The sequence below is a fragment of the Aplidium turbinatum genome, chromosome 1, assembly GCF_918807975.1.
Source record: "Aplidium turbinatum chromosome 1, kaAplTurb1.1, whole genome shotgun sequence".
NCBI lineage: Eukaryota > Metazoa > Chordata > Ascidiacea > Aplousobranchia > Polyclinidae > Aplidium > Aplidium turbinatum.
Window position 1 is genome coordinate 18,145,481 of NC_137472.1, and position 23,700 is coordinate 18,169,180.

General features: G+C 37.3%; 1 protein-coding gene across 1 annotated transcript; it reads right to left on the minus strand.

Annotated features, from left to right (window-relative positions):
• LOC145769527 (uncharacterized) lies at positions 1 to 23,700 on the minus strand. The gene is made up of 4 exons (XM_082581180.1): positions 22,679 to 23,700; positions 16,325 to 16,337; positions 2,513 to 2,967; positions 1 to 803 (listed from the first exon to the last, which is right to left on the minus strand). Exons 1-4 carry the CDS (start codon positions 23,478 to 23,480, stop codon positions 307 to 309), a joined length of 1,767 nt encoding a protein of 588 aa, XP_082437306.1. The 5' UTR covers positions 23,481 to 23,700; the 3' UTR covers positions 1 to 306.

Below are 23,700 nucleotides of genomic sequence, written 5' to 3' on the forward strand. Positions count from 1 at the left end.
GCACATCTCTTACGTGACATTTTAACAATTCACACTTTCGTAAACTTTTAAATGAAGGATTTGTATAAACAAGGTTATGCATCATGCACATAATTCTATAAAATCTATCAACTTTCTTCCAATGACATTTCGTTAACCTTTATCAAATATTTCATACGCAATATCACAGGAATAGTAAACAGCACGTAAGAATAAAATTTACCAAATTACTAATGAATTGTTTCGTGCCTCTTCAAATTACTGCTCTGTGTAAAGCATTTGTTGCAAACATCACATTGGTATGGCTTTTCACCAGAATGAATTCTTTTATGTATTTTCAAACTGGAAGTATGTGCATTGTGCAAAGCATTTGTTACAAACATCGCATTGGTATGGCTTTTCACCAGAATAAATTATTTTATGTTGCATCAAACCACTCTTTTGTGCAAAGCATTTGTTGAAAACATCACATTTATATGGCTTTTCACCAGAATGAGTTTTTTGATGATTCTTCAAAATGAAAGTTTGTGAAAAGCATTTGCTGCAAACATCACATTTATATGGTTTTTCACCACAATGAATTTTTTGATGATCCTTCAAATTGGAAGTTTGTGAAAAGCATTTGTTGCAAATTTCACATTTGTATGGCTTTTCACCAGAATGAATTCTTTTGTGCTTTGTCAAATCAGAACTTTGTACAAAACATTTGCCACATATGGTACATTTGTATGGCTTATCACCAGAATGAATTCTTTTGTGCTTTGTCAATTTAGAACTTTGTATAAAACATTTGTCACATATTGTACATTTGTATGGCTTTGTTTCTGAATGCATTCTTTCATGATCTTTCAGATGTCCATGTTTTGAGAACCATTTGCAACAGACATCACATTTACATATTTTGGAACAAGAAACAATTTTCTTGTGACATTGTACAACAGACTTTCTACAAAATCTGTCATCATATTCGGAAGATTTGTCATCAGCAAGGATTGTTCCTTCTTTTGTTTCAAAATTAACAATATCTTCAAGCTTTACAACAATTCCTCGATGTTGACTCATAACTTTTAAAAGGTTACAGTTTACAAATTACCATACCACAAGTATAAATCTGAAAACAGTGAATAGTTTAAACAAAAAAAATAAAAACACATTGAAAATAGTCCAATTTGAGGAGGTTTGAATTGAGTCATATTGCAATCAAAAAGTTCCATATTTTATTTCTGCATAATAATGACAGAAATGTGGTTCGGTTCTGCAACGTAGGAAAAAATCATAGAGAAGGAAGATCTAAGCCTGCATTACTTTGCCATCAATTACAAGCTCTGTCGGTACATGGAATCAATGTTACCATTATACAGACATAAACGACAAATTGCAATGCAATGTGAGTCTGTTATTGAATTGCCAAAACTATTATTAAGTATACCAAATTTCACACTAATGACTCTAACAAGAAAATCTGCAAATATTGTTACTGACTGGTTCAATGTACAATATGTATACTGCAGAATGGCAAGATACAACAAAGACAAGACAAAATTAGAAATGATGTATTGAAAACATGGACAGATGTTGAGTTGTTGACGATATTGAGGAATACTTGCGTGGACATCGTTTGGACATGTTGAACAAATGAAAGAGATTAATTTGACAAAGTGAGTTTGGAATAAGGAACTGACTAGAAAAATGAAAATACTGTACAGCTTTTTATGGAAACTAAACCGATATCAAAAGCATTGGTTTTACACTCTTATCTAGCAGTGTTAATATTCATTGCAAATGCAACAAGCATATTTGTGATTTAACAAAAACATGTACTGCACATCTCATACATGGCATTTTAACATAAATTCACACTTTCAAAAGCTCTTAAATGAAGGATTTGGACAAGCAAGGCTTTGCATAACACACATAATTCTATAAAAAACTATCAACTTTCTTGTAATAACATTTCGTTAACCTTTATCAAATATTTCATACGCAACATCACAGGAATAGTAAACAGCAAAAGATTAAAATTTACCAAATTACTAATGAATTGTTTCATGTTGCTCAAACTACAACTCTGTGCTAAGCATTTGTTGCAAAAGTCACATTGGTATGGCTTTTCTCCAGAATGAAGTCTTTTATGTATTTTCAAACTAGAAGCTCGTGCAAAGCATTTGTTGCAAACGTCACATTTGTATGGCTTTTCACCAGAATGAACTTTTTGATGATTTTTCAAAATTAAAGTTCGTGAAAAACTTTTTTTGCAAATTTCACAAATGTATGGCTTTTCACCAGAATGATTTTTTGATGATTTTTCAAAATGGAAGGTCGTGAAAAGCATTTGTTGCAAATTTCACATTTTCATGGCTTTCCACCAGAATGAGTTCTTTTATGATCCGTTAAATTACCACTATGTGTAAACCATCTGTTGCAAACATCACATTGGTATGATCTTTCACCAGAATGAATTCTTTGATGCACTTTCAAACTGGAAGTGTGTGAAAAGCATTTTTGCAAATTTCACATTGGTATGGCTTTTTACCAGAATGGATTCTTACATGCCTTGTCAAATTAGATCTTTGTGCAAAACATTTGTCACATATGCGACATTTGTATGGCTTTTCACCAGAATGAGTTCTTTTATGATCCTTCAAATTGGAAGTTTGTGAAAAGGATTTGTTGCAAATTTCACATTTGTATGGCTTTTCACCAGAATGAGTTCTTTTATGATCCTTCAAACTGGAAGTTTGTGAAAAGCATTTGTTGCAAACAGCACATTTGTGTGGCTTTTCACCAGAATGAGTTCTTTTGTGCTTTGTCAAATTAGAACTTTGCACAAAACATTTGCCACATATGGTACATTTATATGGCTTTTCACCAGAATGAAGTCTTTTGTGCTTTGTCAAATTAGAACTTTGTACAAAACATTTGCCACATATGGTACATTTGTATGGCTTTTCACCAGAATGAATTCTTTTGTGCTTTGTCAAATCAGAACTTTGCATAAAACATTTGTCACATATGGTACATTTGTATGGCTTTGTTTCTAAATGCATTCTTTCATGATCTTTCAGATGTCCATGTTTTGAGAAACGTTTGCAACAGACATCACATTTACATGTTTTGGAACAAGAAACAATTTTCTTGTGACATTCCACAACAGACTTTTTAGAAAATCTGTCATCATATTCGGGTGATTTGTCATCAGCAAGGATTGCCCTTTCATTTGTTTCAAAATCAATTACATCTTCAAGCTTTACAACAATTCCTCGATGTTGACTCATAACTTTTAAAAGGTTCCAATTTACAAATTACCATACTACAAGTATAAAACTGAAAACAGTGAAATAATTTTTAAAACAAAACAAAAAAATAAAAACACATTGAAAATAGTCCAATTTGAGGAAGTTTGAATTGAGTCATATTGCAATCAAAAAGCTCCACACTTTATATCTGCATAATAACGACATAAATGTGGTTCTGCAATGCAGGAAAAAAGCAGAAACAGAGAAAGAATATCTAAGCCTGCATTACCTTGCCATCAACTACAAGTTCTGTTGGTACATGGAATCAATGTTGCCATTATACAGACATGAACGACAAATTGCAATGCAATGTGAGTCTGTTTGAATTGTCAAAACTATTATTAAGTATACCAAATTTCACACTAATGACTCTCACAAGAAAATCTGAAAATATTGTTACTGACTGGTTCAATGTACCATATGTGTACTAGGGTGGTCCTTAGAAATTTGTTTTTCATTTTCACCAACCCGACCCTGCCAAAATGTTCCTTTTGGTTAAAAAACATCATGTGTAAAATTTTATTGAAATTTATTAATGTTTAGAGGTGGCTCAATGAATCTGAAATTTCTCTCAAATAAAGAGTCTCAGCATATATGTACTGATTACATACGGTACTGCCTTTTTCTTCCACATTTGTTATTGATGGCTCATGAAAAACGTAAACATGTGTATCTAATTGAGAATTATGAGGAAGATATTAAAGTGTCCAAACTCCCCTTCAACAAACAGGTATTATGCTTCTTTCTGTATAACCATAACAAGCTGAATGAAAATGTCCATGCTTCTGCTACTAAGACTGTTGAAAAGGTAGAAGGGTTTTGAAATCGGGAAAGGATTCCCATTCGCTACAAGCAGGATTGTATTAAAAAAGTATATATGATAAGTGGACTTTTTAAGAAGTGGAAAGCTATCAAGAAGAACGTAGGAAGACTGACATCAACTCAACAAGATGAGGAAGCAGCTTTCAAAAGTACATTTGGAGATTTATTTGATATTTCCCATGCCAATGCGCTGGAGATGATTTTAATTGAGGAAGACCGAAAGTTTCTGATAGCCCAACGTGAACCTGGATGCCATGGAGTAATAATATCAATGGATGCAAGTGTAACCTTGAAGAAGAAAGAATGCAGAACAAGGAATAGAGAGCAGCCACTTGATAACCAGAGAAGAAAGCTGCAGTGGATATCTTTTGGGTATCTGCATTTGGGTATCTTTTGGATATCTGCAGCACTTTCAACATTCTCTGGCAGTACTACAAAGCAGCACAAGTGGCAGAAGTACAAAAGAGGAAGAAGATACAGTTGCAGGCCCCGGTACTAGCTGCATGACACAAACCCCCTGAAAACTTGGGTATAAACTTGGTTACACAAAACCTTGCGGCAACTTTTGACCGAAATAAGGTGTCAGACAGAGCGGCTATGATGGTAATTTGCACAACTGTCCAAGTCTTGCACAAGAAATCCAACCACTAGCCCTGGACCGATCAGGTGGCAACGACAGCAGCATCATAAAACCATCTCAGTAAAAATTAAATATCAGTTTGACCCACAGTTCCCACTCATTGTGCACTGGGATAGCAAGCTTATCCCAGATCTCATTGGAACTGAAACTCTGGACAGATTGCCTGTGCTAGTGACACATAATGGCCAATCACAGCTACTTGCAGTCCCAAAGTTACCATCTGGGACAGGAGAAGTACAAGCTGAGGCCATCGTTTCTATTCTGAAAGACTGGAGTTTAGAGGAAAAGATCCAGGGGATGTGCTATGATACAACCAGCTGTAATACCGGTCGGCACAAAGGAGCCTGCATCCTTTTAGAGCAGATGCTTGGCCATGAATTTCTGTATATTGCGTGTCGCCACCATGTCTTGGAGCTGATTGCTGCTTCAGCCTTTTCTGAAGTCACGGAGACTTCATCAGCTCCTGATGTTCTCTTGTTCGAGCGCTTCAAAACAAGATGGCAGTTTATTGACCAGAACCAGACTACATTTGAAGACTCGTCAACTGATCATTGTACAGCCAATGCTGTATGACAACAATGAGATGGTGAAGGTCTTGGAGACGGCTGTAAAAGTTACTCAGCCAAGAGATGACATAAAACTACTGGAGCTGGCCACTATTTTTCTTTAAGCTGTCCTTCCTCAAGGCATCCACTTTGCAGCTCCCGGAGCCATGCACCAATGGATGACAAAAGTGATCTACACTTTCAAGTTTGGATGTGTCGTTCACAGTTTAAATTGACAGCGTGCCAGCATCGAGGATTGCGGAAAGTCTGCATATTCTTTTCCCACATCCACATTGAAGCATGGGCAACAGCAAGCGTTGCTGACCACCGCAAAAAGCTCCCTAACACCCTGAAGCAGACCTTACTGGGCATTGGGCAACATGTAATATTAGTCATCATGACACCCCGGCAGATGAGCATTGAGCAGCTAATACCCACTGTTACGAAATACACGAGGGGAACTCAGGCATGCGAGCTTTGGGCAGAGAGCAACTATGGAAGAGCTTATGTGTTCTATGTGTCATCTGGGTGGAATTTCGGATCCATTGAGCCACCTCTAAACATTAATGAATATCAATGAAATTTTACACATGGTGTTTTTTAACCAAAAGGAACGTTTTGGCAGGGTTACCCTAACAATTTTCCAAAAATTTTTTTTAGTGTACAGCTAAGGACCACCCTAATGTGTACTGCAGAGTGGCAAGACACAACAAAGACAAGACAAAATTAGAAATGATGTATTGAAAACACAGATAGATGTTGAGGATATTGAGGAATACTTGCGTGGACATGTTGAACGAATGAAGGAGATGATTGATTGGTTGGTTTTGAATCTTTATCCTCAGACTGACAAAGCCTTGATTGGTTATTCCTGGTAGTTTCGCATACTTGTCGAAGCTCTTGACACAAGGCCGGTTACCGAGATTGGCAGAGTGAAGTTTTTCGATAGTTAAAGTGTTGTTGCCGGGAAATTATTCCATCCATTAGGTGCTGCTGAATGGAGAGCAGTCCTTAGAATGCGTTGCTCAAGCGCACACCCCGAGAGTAGAACCAGCGCCGCTTGATCTTGAAGTTTCTTTGTTCACGAAGTCACGCGCTAATCAACTGAGTTATCGTAACGGAGATTAATTTGACAAAGCAAGTTTCGAATAAGGAACTGACAAGAAAAATGAAAATACTGTTTGTTTTTGAATGAAACTAAACCGACATCAAAAGCATTGGTTTTATACTCTTACTTGCACTTTACTTTCTAGCAGCATTAATATTCATTGCAGATACAACAAGTATATTTGTGATTAGTGTTGGGCGAAATATAGAATTTTCGATACGATACGATATCTTTTCAATGTCAATATTTATTTCAATATCGTTCGATATTTTTACTATTACAGCCCTAACTCGTAACTGCAAGCCCCTACAAAAGGTTGCCAAGGCCAAACGAAAAAAGTTGAAATTGCCTCGGCAATTGCTGTGAACGTTTATTACGAAATGAATGTACCGAAACACGTATAACAAGAAGCGAAAAATCTACTTGAGTAGTCTATCCCAACCGCACTGTTTGATTTGTTGTGATGTAATAATACCAAAAGTAACGATAAAGCGAACAACGCGATACGCACGCTGTTACGGTAATTCACGTTGAATAACTCACAGGGAGGAAAAGTAAGTTAATTTTGGGTTGATTCAACGTTCGAGTCAGCACAAATCGATTTAATTTTTGGGTTATATTGCGTACCAACAATGCCCAATAAGAAATTTACGTTTGTTTTACATTAATTCGACATGTGGCAACATTGAATTATCATAAAATAATGTTAATTTCTCAACCAGGTACCGGTAACAAATTAATAGATCCCTGCGAGAAGATTGCCTCGATTTACACGCGTGAGGAGCAACTTCAAAGTCAAAACGCGTGGTAGCGAAAAAGCGATTGCGAGGTTGAATGTTTATTACTCTCATTTCATGAGTTATCCAAACGTCCGCTAGATTTTTGGGACTTCACACATGAAATCGATTTTAGCAAACTTTACCGGAGTTGAAAGTTGAAACTACGACACAACAAACAATTACGTGAATACAGCTCAAAGAAAAAATGTAGTTTTCACAACTGTCATCCATGTTTTGATTCAATAAGCACTGTATTGATGTATATATCAGGTAGGGTGCATCAAACGCCTTTAGGTTCTTGGATTTTAATGCCTATTCTCTCAAATGTTACAATGATTGGTAGAAGTGCGTATGCCAAAAATGAGTGAAATCAGAGGTGGTCCTGGGGGGCCACCGGCCATTTTTATATATTTAGGGCCCTTTATTGCATCCGCGCTATGTAAAAATTTTGATTTTGTTGTCTTACATCCAAACCTAGTCATGTTTGGTATCAAATTGAAGGTCTTGATGAGAGGAATACAAAGAAACTGTCTAAGATTCTATTTCATTAAGCATTGAAAACTAAATTAGTCCACCCAACGTAGTTTTCACCCCAACAGCCACTCTGAAATTCCTTTGTAACAGTGAACCTAATTAATCTAGAGACATAGTCACTACCTGGCATAGTTCTTATTTGTGAACCACTGTGTTATTTGCCTAGTAGCGACCTATATAACCTGTGACACTTTAACCTAGTTCTTAAATGTATGAAATAATGTCAAATGATTGTCTGTAAGAAACTTCCAGAAGCCTAAAAGGGTCGTTTCAAATACCTGAACAAGTCCACATGTGGCATTGATTAGTTAGATTAGTTGATAGAAGGACGGTAGATACTTTCAGGTAGACACTTTCAGGCGAAAACTTATTTAATAGACCTTTTTATATACAGCTGAACACTACAGTAGTGTTCAGTAATGATGTGAGTTGGAAAACAGAATAAAGTACAGTACAGCTGTACTGCTAGGTCCTAAGTCATTTTGCACCAGCTGTATATTGTCAGTATAAATAAAAAACGAGGTTAAAAACAGTTTAGCCTTTATTTTTACAGATTATTATTATTATCAAAGAGTATTTAGCTAAAACGTGAACGTGCTTACAAGCTGTAACAATGGAAGCTAAGAAGACAAGACTCTCAAGGGCCATGTTTGGTCTTGGCAATGCTGTTACAGAAGAAGATGGCACAATGACAGGAGTCCGCGTCCCAACTTGCCGGCAGGTTCTCCGATGTGTGATGTGGCATATCCAGAAAGAAATAGGTGAAGGCAAACAAACACCGCCGCTCAAATGGAAAGCTGCCAGCATAGTCCTTAGCCAGCTGAAAAAATTCTATGGTAAAGCAAATATTCCTATGCTTTCTGACCAGCAATGCTGCAAACTAATACTTGACCTTCTTAATGACAATAACAAATTGCGTCAAATACCAGTTTCTCGCCGAGAATCTCCAAACACTTTGGCTAAGTTGCATTCCATGAATGAACATCTTGATAAGACCTTTGGTGTATGGACAAAAGATGCAATGACAAGCATTAAGAATGAGGAAGATAGAGAATTTTTAGAATCTATGAAATCTGACAGAGCAGCCTCATTTGGTGGTGTTGACAACAAAAAAGCTGCTAAAGATCGAAGAAAAGAAGAACGCCTCTTAGCAGAAGCTTCAAGACGGCAACATCATGAATCATCCAGCATAGAAGCGGTGAAAAGTTCTGTATCCTCTGATGATAGTGCCTCTGCAGATAGCTCCGAAGAAACTGAAGAAGAGGTGATCCCAGAGGTTCAAAGGAAGCGTAATCACCACAGATCAACATTTGCAGGAACATCTGCCTTTATTCCTCATGACATTCTGAAACGGCCTTCAGTTGTGTCTGTTGCTACTCGATTAAACATTACTCCTATGCAACAGGCTGCTCTTACCAAAGCTGTAATGCAAGAGGCAGGAGGTGATCCACGTCGTGTGGCCAAGTCATACTCCACAGCTGATAAGGCTCGACGATCAACAACAAGTGCTATCGCAAAAGATGTTCGAGAAAATTGGATTGCCCCAACAGCTGCAACACTTCATTGGGATGGCAAGCAGGTACCAACGCTCACAAACAAAAATGTTAAGGAAGAACGATTGCCTGTGTTGGTTGGAAATGCCACTGATGTAAAGCTATTGGGAGTGGCAAGATATATATACTCTTGGAAGTGATAAATCATCAGGTGATATCATTGCTTCGCACACTTACAAGTTTCTGCATTCATGGAAGTGCAAACAGTCCATTGTCAACTTATGTTTTGACACAACAGCAGTGAACACTGGTCACGTTTCAGCTGCCTGTATTACCATTCAATCAAAACTGGATCGTGCTCTTCTGTGGAGTGCATGTCGCCATCATGTTGGAGAGGTAATCCTGCATCACGTGTTTAACGCTCTCAAAATTGAGACCTCAAAGTCTCCAGAAGTATTTTTGTTCCAAAGATTCCAAAAGAATTGGGAACACATATCTCATGGAAATGACGAAAATTTAACCAAAATTGACATTTCAATGTACAACGACGATGCGCAACAACTGCTTTTATCGTGTAAAAACAAGGTTTTAAGCACAATTCGTAGAAGCGCTTCATACTGTAGGGAAGACTACAAGGAAATGGCGCAACTTTGCCAGGTAGTCCTCGGTGATGATGCCACAAAACAAGGAACACTCCACAGACCAGGGGCCATGCATAAAGCAAGGTGGATGTCAAAGATTCTTTATTCCATCAAAATATGCCTACTTGAAGAGCAAATTTCTGTACTACCTCGAGGAACTGTAACAACACCACGTCAACAGGAAAAACTGAAAGAGTTTGTTGTTTTCATTGTCTATATTTATTGTGATTGGTGGCTCTTATGTCAATCTGCTTCAAATGCCCCATGGCTTGATCTGTGCTTATACAAGACTCTGCTCAACTATAAAGTTGTCAACTCAACTATTTCTGTCAACGCTGTGACTGCCTTTGATAGACATTTGTGGTATCTAACTCCGGACCTGGTTGTTTTGGCGCTATTCAGCAATGTAGTACCTCAAAAGGAGCGCCGTGCCCTTGCAGATGTGTTGCTGGGCATACAGCCAGATGAATTGCCAAGCATGCCAAAATATCGACATGGTTCTAAATATGGCAAACCGTTGTTTCCAAAAGTTACAGAAGTGACAACCCTGGCTGATCTTGTGAATGAGGACTCTTGGTTTGCAGTCAAACTTCTTCACCTGGATATGGCCTTCCTGGCAGAGGATGTTGACACTTGGCAGAACAGTGAACAATTCCAGGCAGCCAAGTCCATTGTGGATGGGCTAAATGTTGTGAATGACCATGCAGAGAGAGCAGTAAAGCTCACAACTGATTTTGTCTCAGCTGCAAGAAGAGAAGACCACTTCCAAAATCTTCTTCAAGTAGTTGAATGCGACCGCAAAGGGAGGCCAAATTTGCGGAAACGAGCAAAGTTGGAGTAGTGACAATTGGTGTTGTGATAAATTTTTGATGGAAATGTGAAAAAACGTCATTTACCATACATTGTATGACATAGCCGGATTACATAATTGTTACAAAAATGCACATTTACTTTGTATGACAAATTTTTATGCCTCAGATCAGACAATTCCTGAAAATGTATGTTTTAGCTATTTTTTTGAATGAAAAAATCCATAGAACCATCGTTTCTGAATAAAATTGTTACATAACTTTGTTATATTTGTACTCCACTCATCAAGACCTTCAGTTTGATACCAAGCATGACTAGGTTTGGGGTGTAAAATAACAAAACCAAAATTTTTGCATAGTGCGGCTCCCAGAAACGGCCCTAAATATATAAAAGTGGCCGGTGGCCACCCAGGACCACCTCCAATTTCACCCATTTTTGGCATACACGCTTCTACCAACAAGTGTAACATTTGAGAGGATAGGCATTAAAATCCAAACATCTTTTTGAAATCATGGGGCGTTTGATGCACCCTAATATCAGGGTTCGACCTTAACTTTTTTTTGCACTGGCCAGCCGGACCAGTGGCTCACGATTTGCACTGGTCCGCATGAGATCGCACTGGTCCGTCTCGTTTACTGATAAAAACAAGATTGTCGTGGGAAGCACGAGGCCAACCCAGGGAAAACCACCTTAAAACGACAATAATGAATGGTGGCAATAACATGAAAAGATACAATGGCAATAACAGTAACAACAGTTTATGTCACAGGCAAGACATTCAATCTACGTTGAGTCTTCAATCTACTTGGGGCTCTTCTTCAATTTCTGAATCCGATGATGGGTCATAATCGGAATCCGATGTGTGACTGTTTGTCTGGCCTTGTAAACACATAGCCAGTGTCGGGCCTTCTTGACCTCACAGATGAATCGTTTACCATGGCAGGTTTGGGGTCGAAATCTTTTATTTGTGCTGACTGTAGCTGGATGGCCAGAAGATCTGTTACGTGGTCAGCACGGAGCCTTGACCTCAGCTTCGTTTTTCTTACGATTTAACACCGTCACGTGATGTTGCGATTGCTTTTTTCTTACGATTTAACACGTGATGTTGCGATTGCCTTTTTCTTACGGTTTACAGGCCTTAAAACTCGTGTTTTTTTCCGGGAGCCATCGTGGCCTACCGAGAGCTCCTTCTCGGCGGCCAAATCTGCGTGCTTGGAGGTCAAAATACAAATAACGATAACACAAGTAAATAGAATTAAACTTGCAACAATGCCACATTGATCACTTAGCGTTGTTGAAGTCTGGGCGACGTTCTGCAATAGAGTCGTTGTACACGCAATCACTGCTTTATCGGGATTGTAATGCGGTATTGCGGGACCACCTAACGACTCTAAATTGTTTGAACTGCTCGCAGCTCAGTAAAATGTTTCAACTGCATTACCGCCTTTCATAAAACCTGACCATTTATACCATTATGATGTCACCATTGAGGGTGTGAAGTCACTAACCCACAGCGGAAACTTTTCTCAACTCTGAAGACACGTGGGTTCCCCTCGTAATTTAGGGTGCATCAAGCCCCCCTCATGAAAAAATTTTCTCATGGCAGTATATTAAAGTTGTGCTACCTCTGGAAAAAATCAATTGTGTAAAATGTTACCAAATTTGGATGAACTCTACCGGGTCCACATCGAGCCTGAAAAAACGAGAAATAGTGTCATTTCACATGAAAACAGGCAATATAAAGATATCTCGAATATGATACCTCTCAGATTTGGTGAAAAGTTGTCATAATATGCCTTAGACCAGCGCTCTTCAACCGGTGTGCACGGTGCACCCTAGGGTGCACCAAAATATGCAATTATGCATGGGGTGCACCAGTACTAAAAGGTATACACGGGTGCATCACAAACTTGTCACACTAAACAGATACTTTTTACAAAAACTTTCTGTGAGCAAAAATGAACCATTAATATTTTTGACTTTCAGGCATAGCCGTACGAGACCAAACCATTTTGGGGGGGCAGAACATAAATTTGCCCAAATGTGCACGCTTTTATAGAAAGTGCCCAAATATAATGTATGCGGTGCATGATAACAGTGAAAAACTAACATAACAAGATCACCAGCAGTGGCGTAGCCAGGAATTTTGAAAGAGGGAGGGGGATTGACGGCGTGTTTCGCTTATGGCGACACCCAGCAGTGGGGGGCCTCCCCCAGAAAATTTTGAAAAATTACTTTGAATTTGGTGCATTCTGAGAGTATTTTAAACAAAAGTATATGAATATTCCTGTAAAATGGTGCTGTCCGGTGGCATAGCAAAAGGATAAGATCATGTTTTCTTCGGCATTTTTCGGAAATAAAGCTACAAGTCTCTATGTTTTCTTGTTGCTAATTCCTGGCTGAGATATTTGAATGTTTGGTAATGGCAAAACTCGCTCTGCATGTTTCATTTAAAATAAGGCAAACTTTGTTTTAGAGGCATAGACTGAAAGCGTCATTCTCAATATCGCGACGTCATACGCGTGCCAAAGGGTGGCGGTGCAACCCCCAGGCCCAACCCACCCCCCTTGGCTACGCCACTGATCACCAACTAGCTAGAATTTCTTACCAAAGGAATCAGTCATTAAATAATGATTTTTTTATATCGCTTTTACCTCAGTTTACCTTTTAAGTAAACAGGGTGCATGAGTTTGTCACAACAACTTTAAGGGTTCACCAAACCAAAAAAGGTTGAAGAGCACTGCCTTAGACTACCAAATGAAAGAATCCCAAGTTTTAGATCAATATCTCGAAGGGTTTGTCCATGGCGGTCATTTAAATTTCGAGAATCACCCTCATTTTTGACTTGTGGGGGTAGCGTATAGCAAATTTTGCTATTTTCAGTGCATCACAACTTCTATTGCAAAACGTAATTTGGAAAACTAATAATGCTATGCTAGGTCATTATAAACTATAGGCTACTATACAATTCAACAATAAAAAACAACATTTCTGGATGCATGGGTAGGCCTATTAGGTGGGTCGCTAAAATCCTAATATTTTGCCTCGTAAAGGTGTTTTTTTCAATTTTTGAATGCTTCTGGCATCCAAACCAATCAGAATATTTTTATAAAACATGATTATTTGTAATACTTGGAAACTTTGTTTCTGTCAAATCAAGTTTGAGGGTTGTGGTGCCATTAACAGAGATCTTTTGAGGATCTGAAAACCCTATCAGGCAGAAATGGCTCTTTTTAGAGCTCTAAATAACCATGTGGGCATTTTATAGTCATATGGTCGTCCAACTGCTTGTTATAGAGTAACACAAAACTAAAGTATTTTATTCACTGCTGGACGATCATGGACATTTTCATCCTTGTCACCCAACATTACAAGAAACACATCTACATGATGAGCAAGATATGCATTTCTTTGAAGATGCTTAGCCTATTAGAAACCTCCTGAACATTATTTCTTGAAAACCACATCGTTCGTTCAACAATATTAAAAAGTTTGTTGATCCATCAATAAACCTAATCTTGTTTGATTTGAAACCAGCTGGAAAACAAACTTTATTGCATATTCTGCTAACGTAAGCAATTCAAAGCAAATGATAGGCTTTCTTGTGACGTATAAAAACAAAGTAGCCCAAGGCTAGGTTGGTGGTTGGTTTTGAATCTTTATCCTCGAACTAACAAAGCCCTGATAGGTTATTCCTGGTAGTTTCACATACTTGTAGAGGCTTTTGACGCAGAGCCGGTTACCGAGATTGACAAAGTGAAGTTTCCGATTATTGAAGTGTTGTTGCCGAGAAATAATTCCGGTGCCGGTGCCGCTGAATGGGGAGCAGTTATTAGAATGTTGCTCAAGCGCACACCTCGAAAGTCGAACCAGCACCGCTTGATCTTGAAGCTTCTTCGTTCACGAATTCACGCGCTAACCAACTGAGCTATCGGGGCGGATTAAACCATTTACAGTGGTTGACGCTTGGGTGCCAAATAGGCTAATCTGTTTTTATACGTCACAAGAAAGCCCATCATTTGCTTTGAGTTGCCTACACTACTCACTAGCACAATATGGAATAAAGTTTGTTTTCCAGCTGGTTTCAAATCAAACAAGATTAGGTCTATTGATGATTCAACAAACTTTTTAATATTGTTGAACGAGTGAAGTGGTTTTCAAGAAATAATGTTCGGGAGGTTGCTATTAGGTTAAGGATCTTCAAAGAAATGCATATCTTGCTCATCATGTAGATGTGCTCCTTGTAATGTTGGGTGGCAAGGATGAAAATGTCCATGATCGTCCAGCAGTGAATAAAATACTTTAGTCTTGTGTTACTCTACAACAAGCAGTTGGACGACCATATGACTATAAAATGCCCACATGGTTATTTAGAGCTCTAAAAAGGGCCATTTCTGCCTGATGGGGTTTTCAGATCCTCAAAAGATCTCTGTTAATGGCACCACAACCCTCAAACTTGATTTGACAAAAACAAAGTTTCCAAGTATTACAAATAATCATGTTTTATAAAAATATTCTGATTGGTTTGGATGCCAGAAGCATTCAAAAATTGAAAAAAGCACCTTTACGGGGCAAAATATTAGAATTTTAGCGACCCACCTAATAGGCCTACCCATGCATCCAGAAATGTTGTTTTTTATTGTTGAATTGTATAGTAGCCTATAGTTTATAATGACCTAGCATAGCATTATTAGTTTTCCAAATTACGTTTTGCAATAGAAGTTGTGATGCACTGAAAATAGCAAAATTTGCTATACGCTACCCCCACAAGTCAAAAATGAGGGTGGTTCTCGAAATTTAAATGACCGCCATGGACAAACCCTTCGAGATATTGATCTAAAACTTGGGATTCTTTCATTTGGTAGTCTAAGGCATATTATGACAACTTTTCACCAAATCTGAGAGGTATCATATTCGAGATATCTTTATATTGCCTGTTTTCATGTGAAATGACACTATTTCTCGTTTTTTCAGGCTCGATGTGGACCCGGTAGAGTTCATCCAAATTTGGTAACATTTTACACAATTGATTTTTTCCAGAGGTAGCACAACTTTAATATACTGCCATGAGAAAATTTTTTCATGAGGGGGGCTTGATGCACCCTACCTCGTATGTCAACTAAACTACCCGGACAACAAAATCCGTCATTTTTACATTGATTCTACGTTTGCAATTCTTAAATCAGAGTAAAAATAACGAATTTTGTTGTCTGGGTAGTTCTCCTTTTTAACAACCATTCAATGTCCGACAACATTGAATCGATATAAAAACAACAATATAGCCAGCTGATGTAAATCAGCACTTCGGATTAATACTTTGTTAAAATAAACCTCGGGAATTACAAACAAGAGTTATAGCTGGTGATCGCAGCTGGATATTTTCCATACAATAGCAAATGTTTCCGCACAATGCAACAGTGGTGATTATGACGGAAATATACTTTTCCCACTGTTCAAGTGTTCAAAGCCCATCTATCTGCTTGAAGCAGAGAAATGTCAATGTTCATAATAAACATGTTCATCTGTTTCTACAAGTCCACCAATGTCCACAAACCGAATGCTTTTAGCAAAGTGAATTTTATGGCACAAATTCTCCATTTTTTTCCAATGTCGCATTGCTGTGATGAATAATTGTGTTATTGTAAAGGTAAAATTAATGCAGTACTAATAGGACAACCTAAAATTGAACACTAAACCTAAGTGCATTACCAGTAGTGTTGGGCGATATTGAAAAAAACAAAACGTGACGATATTTGAAAAAATACTCGATATTTCGATATTTTTGTTCTAACTAAGAAAAGAGTTTCTCAATCTTCGAAATTAGTGTCGGCAATTGCTGAGGTGATTGCCGACGCAGATGCATGAATAGCGCATTGGTGTCGGCAATTGCTGAGGTGATTGCCGACGCAGAAGCATGAATAGCGCATTGGTGTCGGCAATAAAAATGCTGAGGCCACACGAGCGCTTGCAAGGTTAGGGTTAGACATTCCTCCCAGTCGTTATGCCACAGCCATACATTTGCTCCTAAGTCAACTCCCTGATGGAGCTCTGCGAAAGAGGCGTGTGGATGGGTATCAAAGCACGAAAGCGGCAAAACGTGGACGCTTCATTACACGCTACAACGGCGAAGACAGTGTAGATTTACAGCCAAGCGATGAGCCTTTTGAAGTGTCCGATTCCAGTGATGACACGACAACCTCATCCTCTGATACAGCATCTGATGATACCGATTCTGACATCTAGTTCTTCATCAAACAGACTTTGTGTTGCTTGCAGTATCCCAATAGTGCCGAAATTATGTTAGTGCACACGTAAATTGAGGCAATCTTCTCGCAGGGAGCTATTAATTTGTTACCGGTACTTGGTTGAGCAATTAACGTAATTTTATGATGATTCAACGTCGCTAGATGTCGAATTAATGTAAAACAAACGTAAATTTCTTATTGGGCATCGTTGTTATGCAATATAACCCGCCGGGAAAATGAAATCGATTTGTGCTGACTCTAACGTTGAATCAACCCAAAATTAACTTACTTTTCCTCCCGGTGAGTTATTCAACGTGAATTACCGTAACAGCGTGCGACCGTGCGTATCGCGTTGTTCGCTTTATCGCTACTTTTGGTATTATTACGTCACAACAAATCAAACCGTGCGGTCGGGATAGACTACTCTAGTATATTTTCGCTTCTCGTTTTACATGTCTTGAAACTATTTTTTTGTAATAAACGTTCACAGCAATTGCCGATGCAATTTCAACTTTTGCCGTTTGGCCTCGGCAACGTTTTTGTAGGGGTTTGCAGTTACGAGTTAGGGCTGTAATAGTTAAAATATCGAACGATATTGAAATAAATATCGATATTGAAATAATATCGTATCGTATCGAAAATTCGATATATCGCCCAACACTAATTACCAGTATTCAATTCATTCATGACAATTGTCATGACAAACAATATGTAAATTGTGATGTCATCAACAAGCAATAATGTAAATTGTGATGTCATAGACAAAAATCTTAAAGAATGAGTGTAAAATAGTACAAAATTTGCAAGTCAGAAAATTTAGCTTTTATCATAGTACATAGTTATCAAAATTAATTCATATTTTTTATTTGACATGAAAGAGTATTGATACAAGTATAAAATATGTGAATTTCAGTTCTTAAATTTTATATTATACCCATTTTTTATAGGCCCCCAAAGTTTGGCCTCCGAAAAAAGCATGTAGCAAATTGAAACCTTTATAATCATATCAAGAAGTTCTCTGTCAACTTTTTAATTTACATTTTTAAATTCCTTGGGTCTTAAAAGGTCTGTCTAGCAATTTTCAGCCATTTTGTTTGATCACAGGTTAAAAAATTAGAAATATAATAAGAATTTGGACAAAATCACTGAAGCGGAACAGGCAAAAATGGTGATTTTTCTAATGACCATAACTCTACTAATATTTAAAATTTTCCAAACATTTTTTTGCATTCTTAGTATTTCTTTGACATCTACAAGTATGCCAAATTTCAATAAAATCTATGACCATGCATGGAATGACCCCATCAGCAAGGATTATTCCTTCATTTGTTTCAAAATGAACAATATCTTCAAGCTTACAACGATTCCCCAGTGTTGATTAATATTTTTTAAAAGGGTACTATATTATATAGCTTAAAAATATACCACAAGTATTATACTCATCTGAAAACAGTTAAATAGTTTAAGCAAAAACTAAAAAAAAAACTGCAAAAAGAATGAAAATACATTGAAAATAATCCAATTTGAGGAAGTTTAATTTGAGTCATATTGCAATGGAAAAATTCCATATTTTTTTCTGAATTTTTCAGGCATAAATGTGGTTCGGCAATGCAGAAGAAAGCATAAACAGAGAAGGAAACTTCAAGTCTGCATTACTTTGCCAGCAACTACAAGCTCTGCCGGTACATGGAATCAATGTTGCCATTATACAGACATGAACGACAAATTGCAATGTAATCTAAGTCTGTGTGAATTGTCAAAATTATTGTTGAATATACCAAATTTCACACTAATGACTCTCACAAGAAAATCTGCAAATATTGTTACTGACTAGTTTGATGTACCATAATAATATGTGTACTGCAGGGTGGCAAGACACTTCTTGATAAAGTTAGAAATGGTGTATTGAGGGCAAGAACAGATGTTGAGGAATACTTGCGTGGACATCGTTTAGACCAGGGGTCACCAAACTTTTTTCTCTGAGGGCCGGATTGCTGCGAGATTAACAGCTGCGGGCCGGATGCAAATTGCGAAAAGATATACAACTATTTAGAATCTCCATTGACGTGAATAAACAACAAAGTCAGCGGTGGAATGGCAAAGTTGTGATGAAAATCTAAAGGCTGCTGGAAAATTTATCCCCTGCTGTGATACACTACACTCTACAGGGCATCATGCTCTTGAAAAAACATTACATCTTTCTAAATTTGGCCTAGGTTGTCCCCATTTATGGTGGCCTAATGATAAAAACAGAATACCAACATATAGGCTGCCTGGTGAAAAAATGTACAAATTCAACATGCAACAACGAACTATAAGAACGAACAATTTTAACAAAAAAGTCTCTGTCAAACCAAAGACGGTTGCTAATGCCAAGGGAAGCACAATTAGCACATGTACAGAATTTATAACAGTGTCTGGCAGTTTTCCTATTACCGGTATTATAGAAAAAGTATTATTATAAAAACAATTCTTATTTTACTTTTAGAATCTATAATAATTTGTAGAACTTCAAGTAATTTGTGATAGGCATAGGCAACCAATATGAAGTGATTCCCCCAACCGCGAATTTTTGGTAAAATTACCCCAATCACGAATTTCAAAATAAACAGGCTAATATTTGTTCAAACTCAAAAACTGAAATGGCACAGGCAAGAAGATTGCTATCCCTATTTCTGCACTAAAAATTAGACCAAAACCGCTTTTCAGATTTTAGCAATCAGCAAATGTTTGGCCTAGTCCCAAAACCCTTTCCCTAAAAAAATTAAAACTTTCTGACCGTCTGCACTAACTTTGCTGTTAAATCTCTTCTAGTGAACCTACAATGACCATTGAAAGATTAATGAAATCAGAAAAGAATACTCTACCACCTTGCGGCAAATAAAGTTCGAAACAGCAACCACTACATAGCGATAGCAAGAAGCGCGGTTAGAGCAATTTTACCACTGCGCAATAGCGACCATGCTTTTTTCCAGGGATGCCAGGTTGGCATTTGTAATGCCAAATTTCATAAATTTGAAATTTTTTTATGTTGTTTGGCATGAAAAAAATCCTGTTAGGCATTTTTTCAAAATTGTTTTTCTGAAGAATACGGTACTCTCAAGAATGAAGATAGCTAGGTTGTGCAATAGCAGCAAGTGTAGGCTGAGCTTTTTTGCAGTTTTACCCATTTTTTACCAATTCCATTATTTATTAATGAAGAAACCTTTGATTTTGCTCCGATTTGCCTATTTGGCATTTTTTTTAGGTCATTTGGCATTTTTTGTTTAGTTGTTTGGCATTTTTTCCATAAGTGGACCTGGCAACCCTGCTTTTGTCATATCCGTTTTCTTCTTCGTCGTATGAGCTGTTCTTCCTGACTATATAAATATATCCGTTTTGATCAGGTCATAGAAAAAGTGAGGAAGTTGCATGCATGCACGAATAAATGCTTTGGGAAGAATTGTTTTACAAAGAATTAACTTTACGAAGAATTGTTTACGAAGAAAACGTCGGACACCGTTTTTGATTGATTGCTTGATTTTGATTGATTGTTTTTGATTGATTGATTTTGATTGATTGTTTTTCTTATGCTGTGTTGTTCATTTTAATTTCTTTAATAAATTTCTTTTTTCCACTGTTGCGTTGTGTAGTGGCGTCCGCCCGATAGCTCTGTTGGTTAGCGCGTGACTTCTGGAACGAAGAAGCTTCAAGATCAAGCGGTGCTGGTTCGACTCTCGGGATGTGCGCTTGAGCAACGCACGTCGCACGTTCACGACTTCTCTCCATTCAGCGGCAACTACTGGATGGAATAATTCCCAGCAATTAAGCTCTGCAAGGATTAAGGTCTGCAAGGATTAAGGTCTGCAAGGATTAAGCAAGGATTAAGGTCTGCCCAGGATTAAGCTCTGCAAGAAGCTTTCCCAGTCCGAGGATAAACATTCAATCAATCAATTGATGAGTAATGTTAACTCTGCTATTGTGTTCTCAAGTCTTTAAAATCTTTGGATTGATATTTTTTCACTAAATAAATAAAAATTAGGAAAATTGCGGATCCGAGAAAATTTATGCATATTTTCCTACCGACCAACATCGTTTTCGGGATCCATTACGCCAAGGTTTGTTTTTTTTTTCAAATGAAACTATGTGAAAATAATCAGTAGGTATGCAGGAGCTAACCATGTCAAATGGAAGCAAATTTATTACGAAATAAACGTGCAATTGAAAGATTTGTTGTATCCACGAATTTCCCCAACTGCGCATTTGCGCATTAGGGATTTTTCCCCTTCCTCGAAAATGCTTCCCCCATGTGACGCTTTTGTTCCGTCTATCCGAAGTTGATAGAGTTTTCGCCTGAAATAAATTGTTTTGTAAGGTAGACGCAACTAGCTAGAAGTGGATTACCACCAAAATAATATATCTTCAGAATTAAAGAGTGGGTGATGAAAAACATTTCGTGCTTCAAAAAAAAAATGCGCGGTTGGGGGAATCACCAATAATTGCTATTTGCCAGAATTAGTGAGATTTTTAAAACTATCGTTTTTCTTTCATAATATCTTCAACATTTGGCTTAGAGGTGCAGCACCCAACTATAAGAATAGCCTTCAAGTGGTCAAGTTTGGTAACTTTTTTCCTTAACAGTTGTAGTGCAGCTGTTATTTCCGCAGCACGTGGCGGGCCGGATAAAATCAGTTTGCGGGCCCGGGCCGTAGTTTGGTGACCCCTGGTTTAGACAATGAATGAAAATTGAATGAGGCTGTTCACCAGGCATTTACTTAAATAACATGATGCATTCTACTGGTGCGAATTAACTTGAACTATCACAAGATGTACAAAATGACACTCCGCTTTTATTCCGACTTTTGGTCAATCAGACACGACTGACCATAATAGACAGGTAGTCACTACCTGGTCTAGCACCCTGAAGAAGTCAGTCGTGTCTGATTGACAGATCGTGTCTGATTCAGCTTAATTCAGAAGGTGTCATGTTATTTAATCGTTTGAACATATTAAACGAATGAAGGAGATTAATTTGACAAAGTGAGTTTGGAATAAGGAACTAACCAGAAAAATGAAAACTTGTACCAGTAGTGTACACTTGTACAGCTTTTGATGGAAACTAAACCAATATCAAAAGCATTGGTTTTACACATTTACTTGCGCTTTACTGTCTAGCAGCATTACTATTCATTGCAAATGCAACAAGTATATAATTTGTGAATTGACAAAAACATGTGCTGCACACTGGGTTTTTTTTTCGCTGAGACTTTTCGGTCATTTGTCCGAAATGACTTGAAAAAATTCGGTCATCTTTTATTTATTTTGGTCATTTTTTCTAATCAAAATATTTCCTTTTAAGTACTAGCTACAAGATTAAGTTTCGCTGAGTTCCGTTGTTTTTTCGGATATTTTGACCGAATTGATTATGTATTTTTTTTAGACATTTTGACCGAATTGACTACATATTTTTTCGGACATTTTGCTAAAACATCGGTCGATGACCGATAAATGACCAAAAAAAAAACCCAGGCTGCACATCTCTTACATGGCATTTTACGTTCAACAATTCACACTTTCAAAAACTTTTAAATGAAGGATTTGTATAAACATTAAACAAGGTTTTGCATCACGCACATAATTCTATAAAAACTATCAAATTTCTTGTAAATGTAATGACATTTTGTTAACCTTTCTCAAACATTTTATACGCAACATCACAAGAATAGTAAACAGCACGTAAGAATAAAATTTACCAAATCACTAATGAAATTTTTCATGCTTCTTCAAATTACTGCTCTGTGCAAAGCATTTGTTGCAAACATCACATTTGTATGGCTTTTCACCAGAATGAATTCTTTTATGTATTTTCAAACTGGAAGTTTGTGAAAACCATTTGTTACAAACATCACATTGGTATGGCTTTTCACCAGAATGAATTCTTTTATGTATTTTCAAACCGGAAGTTTGTGAAAAGCATTTGTTACAAACATCACATTGGTATGGCTTTTCACCAGAATGAGTTCTTTTATGATCCGTTAAATTACCACTCTGTGCAAACCATCTGTTGCATACATCACATTGGTATGACTTTTCACCAGAATGAAGCCTTTTATGTATTTTCAAACTGGAAGTTCGTGCAAAGCATTTGTTGCAAACATCACATTGGTATGACTTTTCACAAGAATGAGTTCTTTTATGATTTGTTAAACTACTACTCTGTTCAAACCATATGTTACATACATTACATTTGTATGACTTTTCACCAGAATGAAGTCTTTTATGTATTTTCAAACTGGAAGTTTGTGAAAAGCATTTGTTACAAACATCACACTTGTGTGGCTTTTCACCAGAATGAATTCTTTTATGTATTTTCAAATTGGAAGTTCTTGCAAAGCATTTGTTACAAACATCACATTTGTATGGTTTTTCACCAGAATGAAATCTTTTATGATCCTTCAAATTGGAAGTTTGTGAAAAGCATTTGTTGCAAATTTCACATTTGTATGGCTTTTCACCAGAATGAATTCTTTTGTGCTTTGTCAAATTAGACTTCTGTACAAAACATTTGTCACATATGGCACATTTGTTTGGCTTTATTTCTGAATGCATTCTTTCATGATCTTTCAGATGTCCATGTTTTGAGAACCATTTGCAACAGACGTCAGAACTACATGTTTTGGAACCAAGAAGAATTTTCTTGTGACATTGTACAACAGACTTTCTAGAAAACTTTTCATCATATTCGGGTGATTTGTCATTAGCAAAGATTGCCCTTTCATTTGTTTCAAAATTAACAACATCTTCAAGCTTTACAACAATTCCTCGATGT

Coding starts and splice junctions, on each gene's coding strand:
- LOC145769527 (XM_082581180.1), bottom strand. CDS start 23,480: ATGCATTCAGAAATAAAGCCAAACAAATGTGCCATATGTGACAAATGT. Junction 804..2,512: donor GCATGTAAGAATCCATTCTG/GTAAAAAGCCAT, acceptor GAATGCATTCAG/AAACAAAGCCATACAAATGT.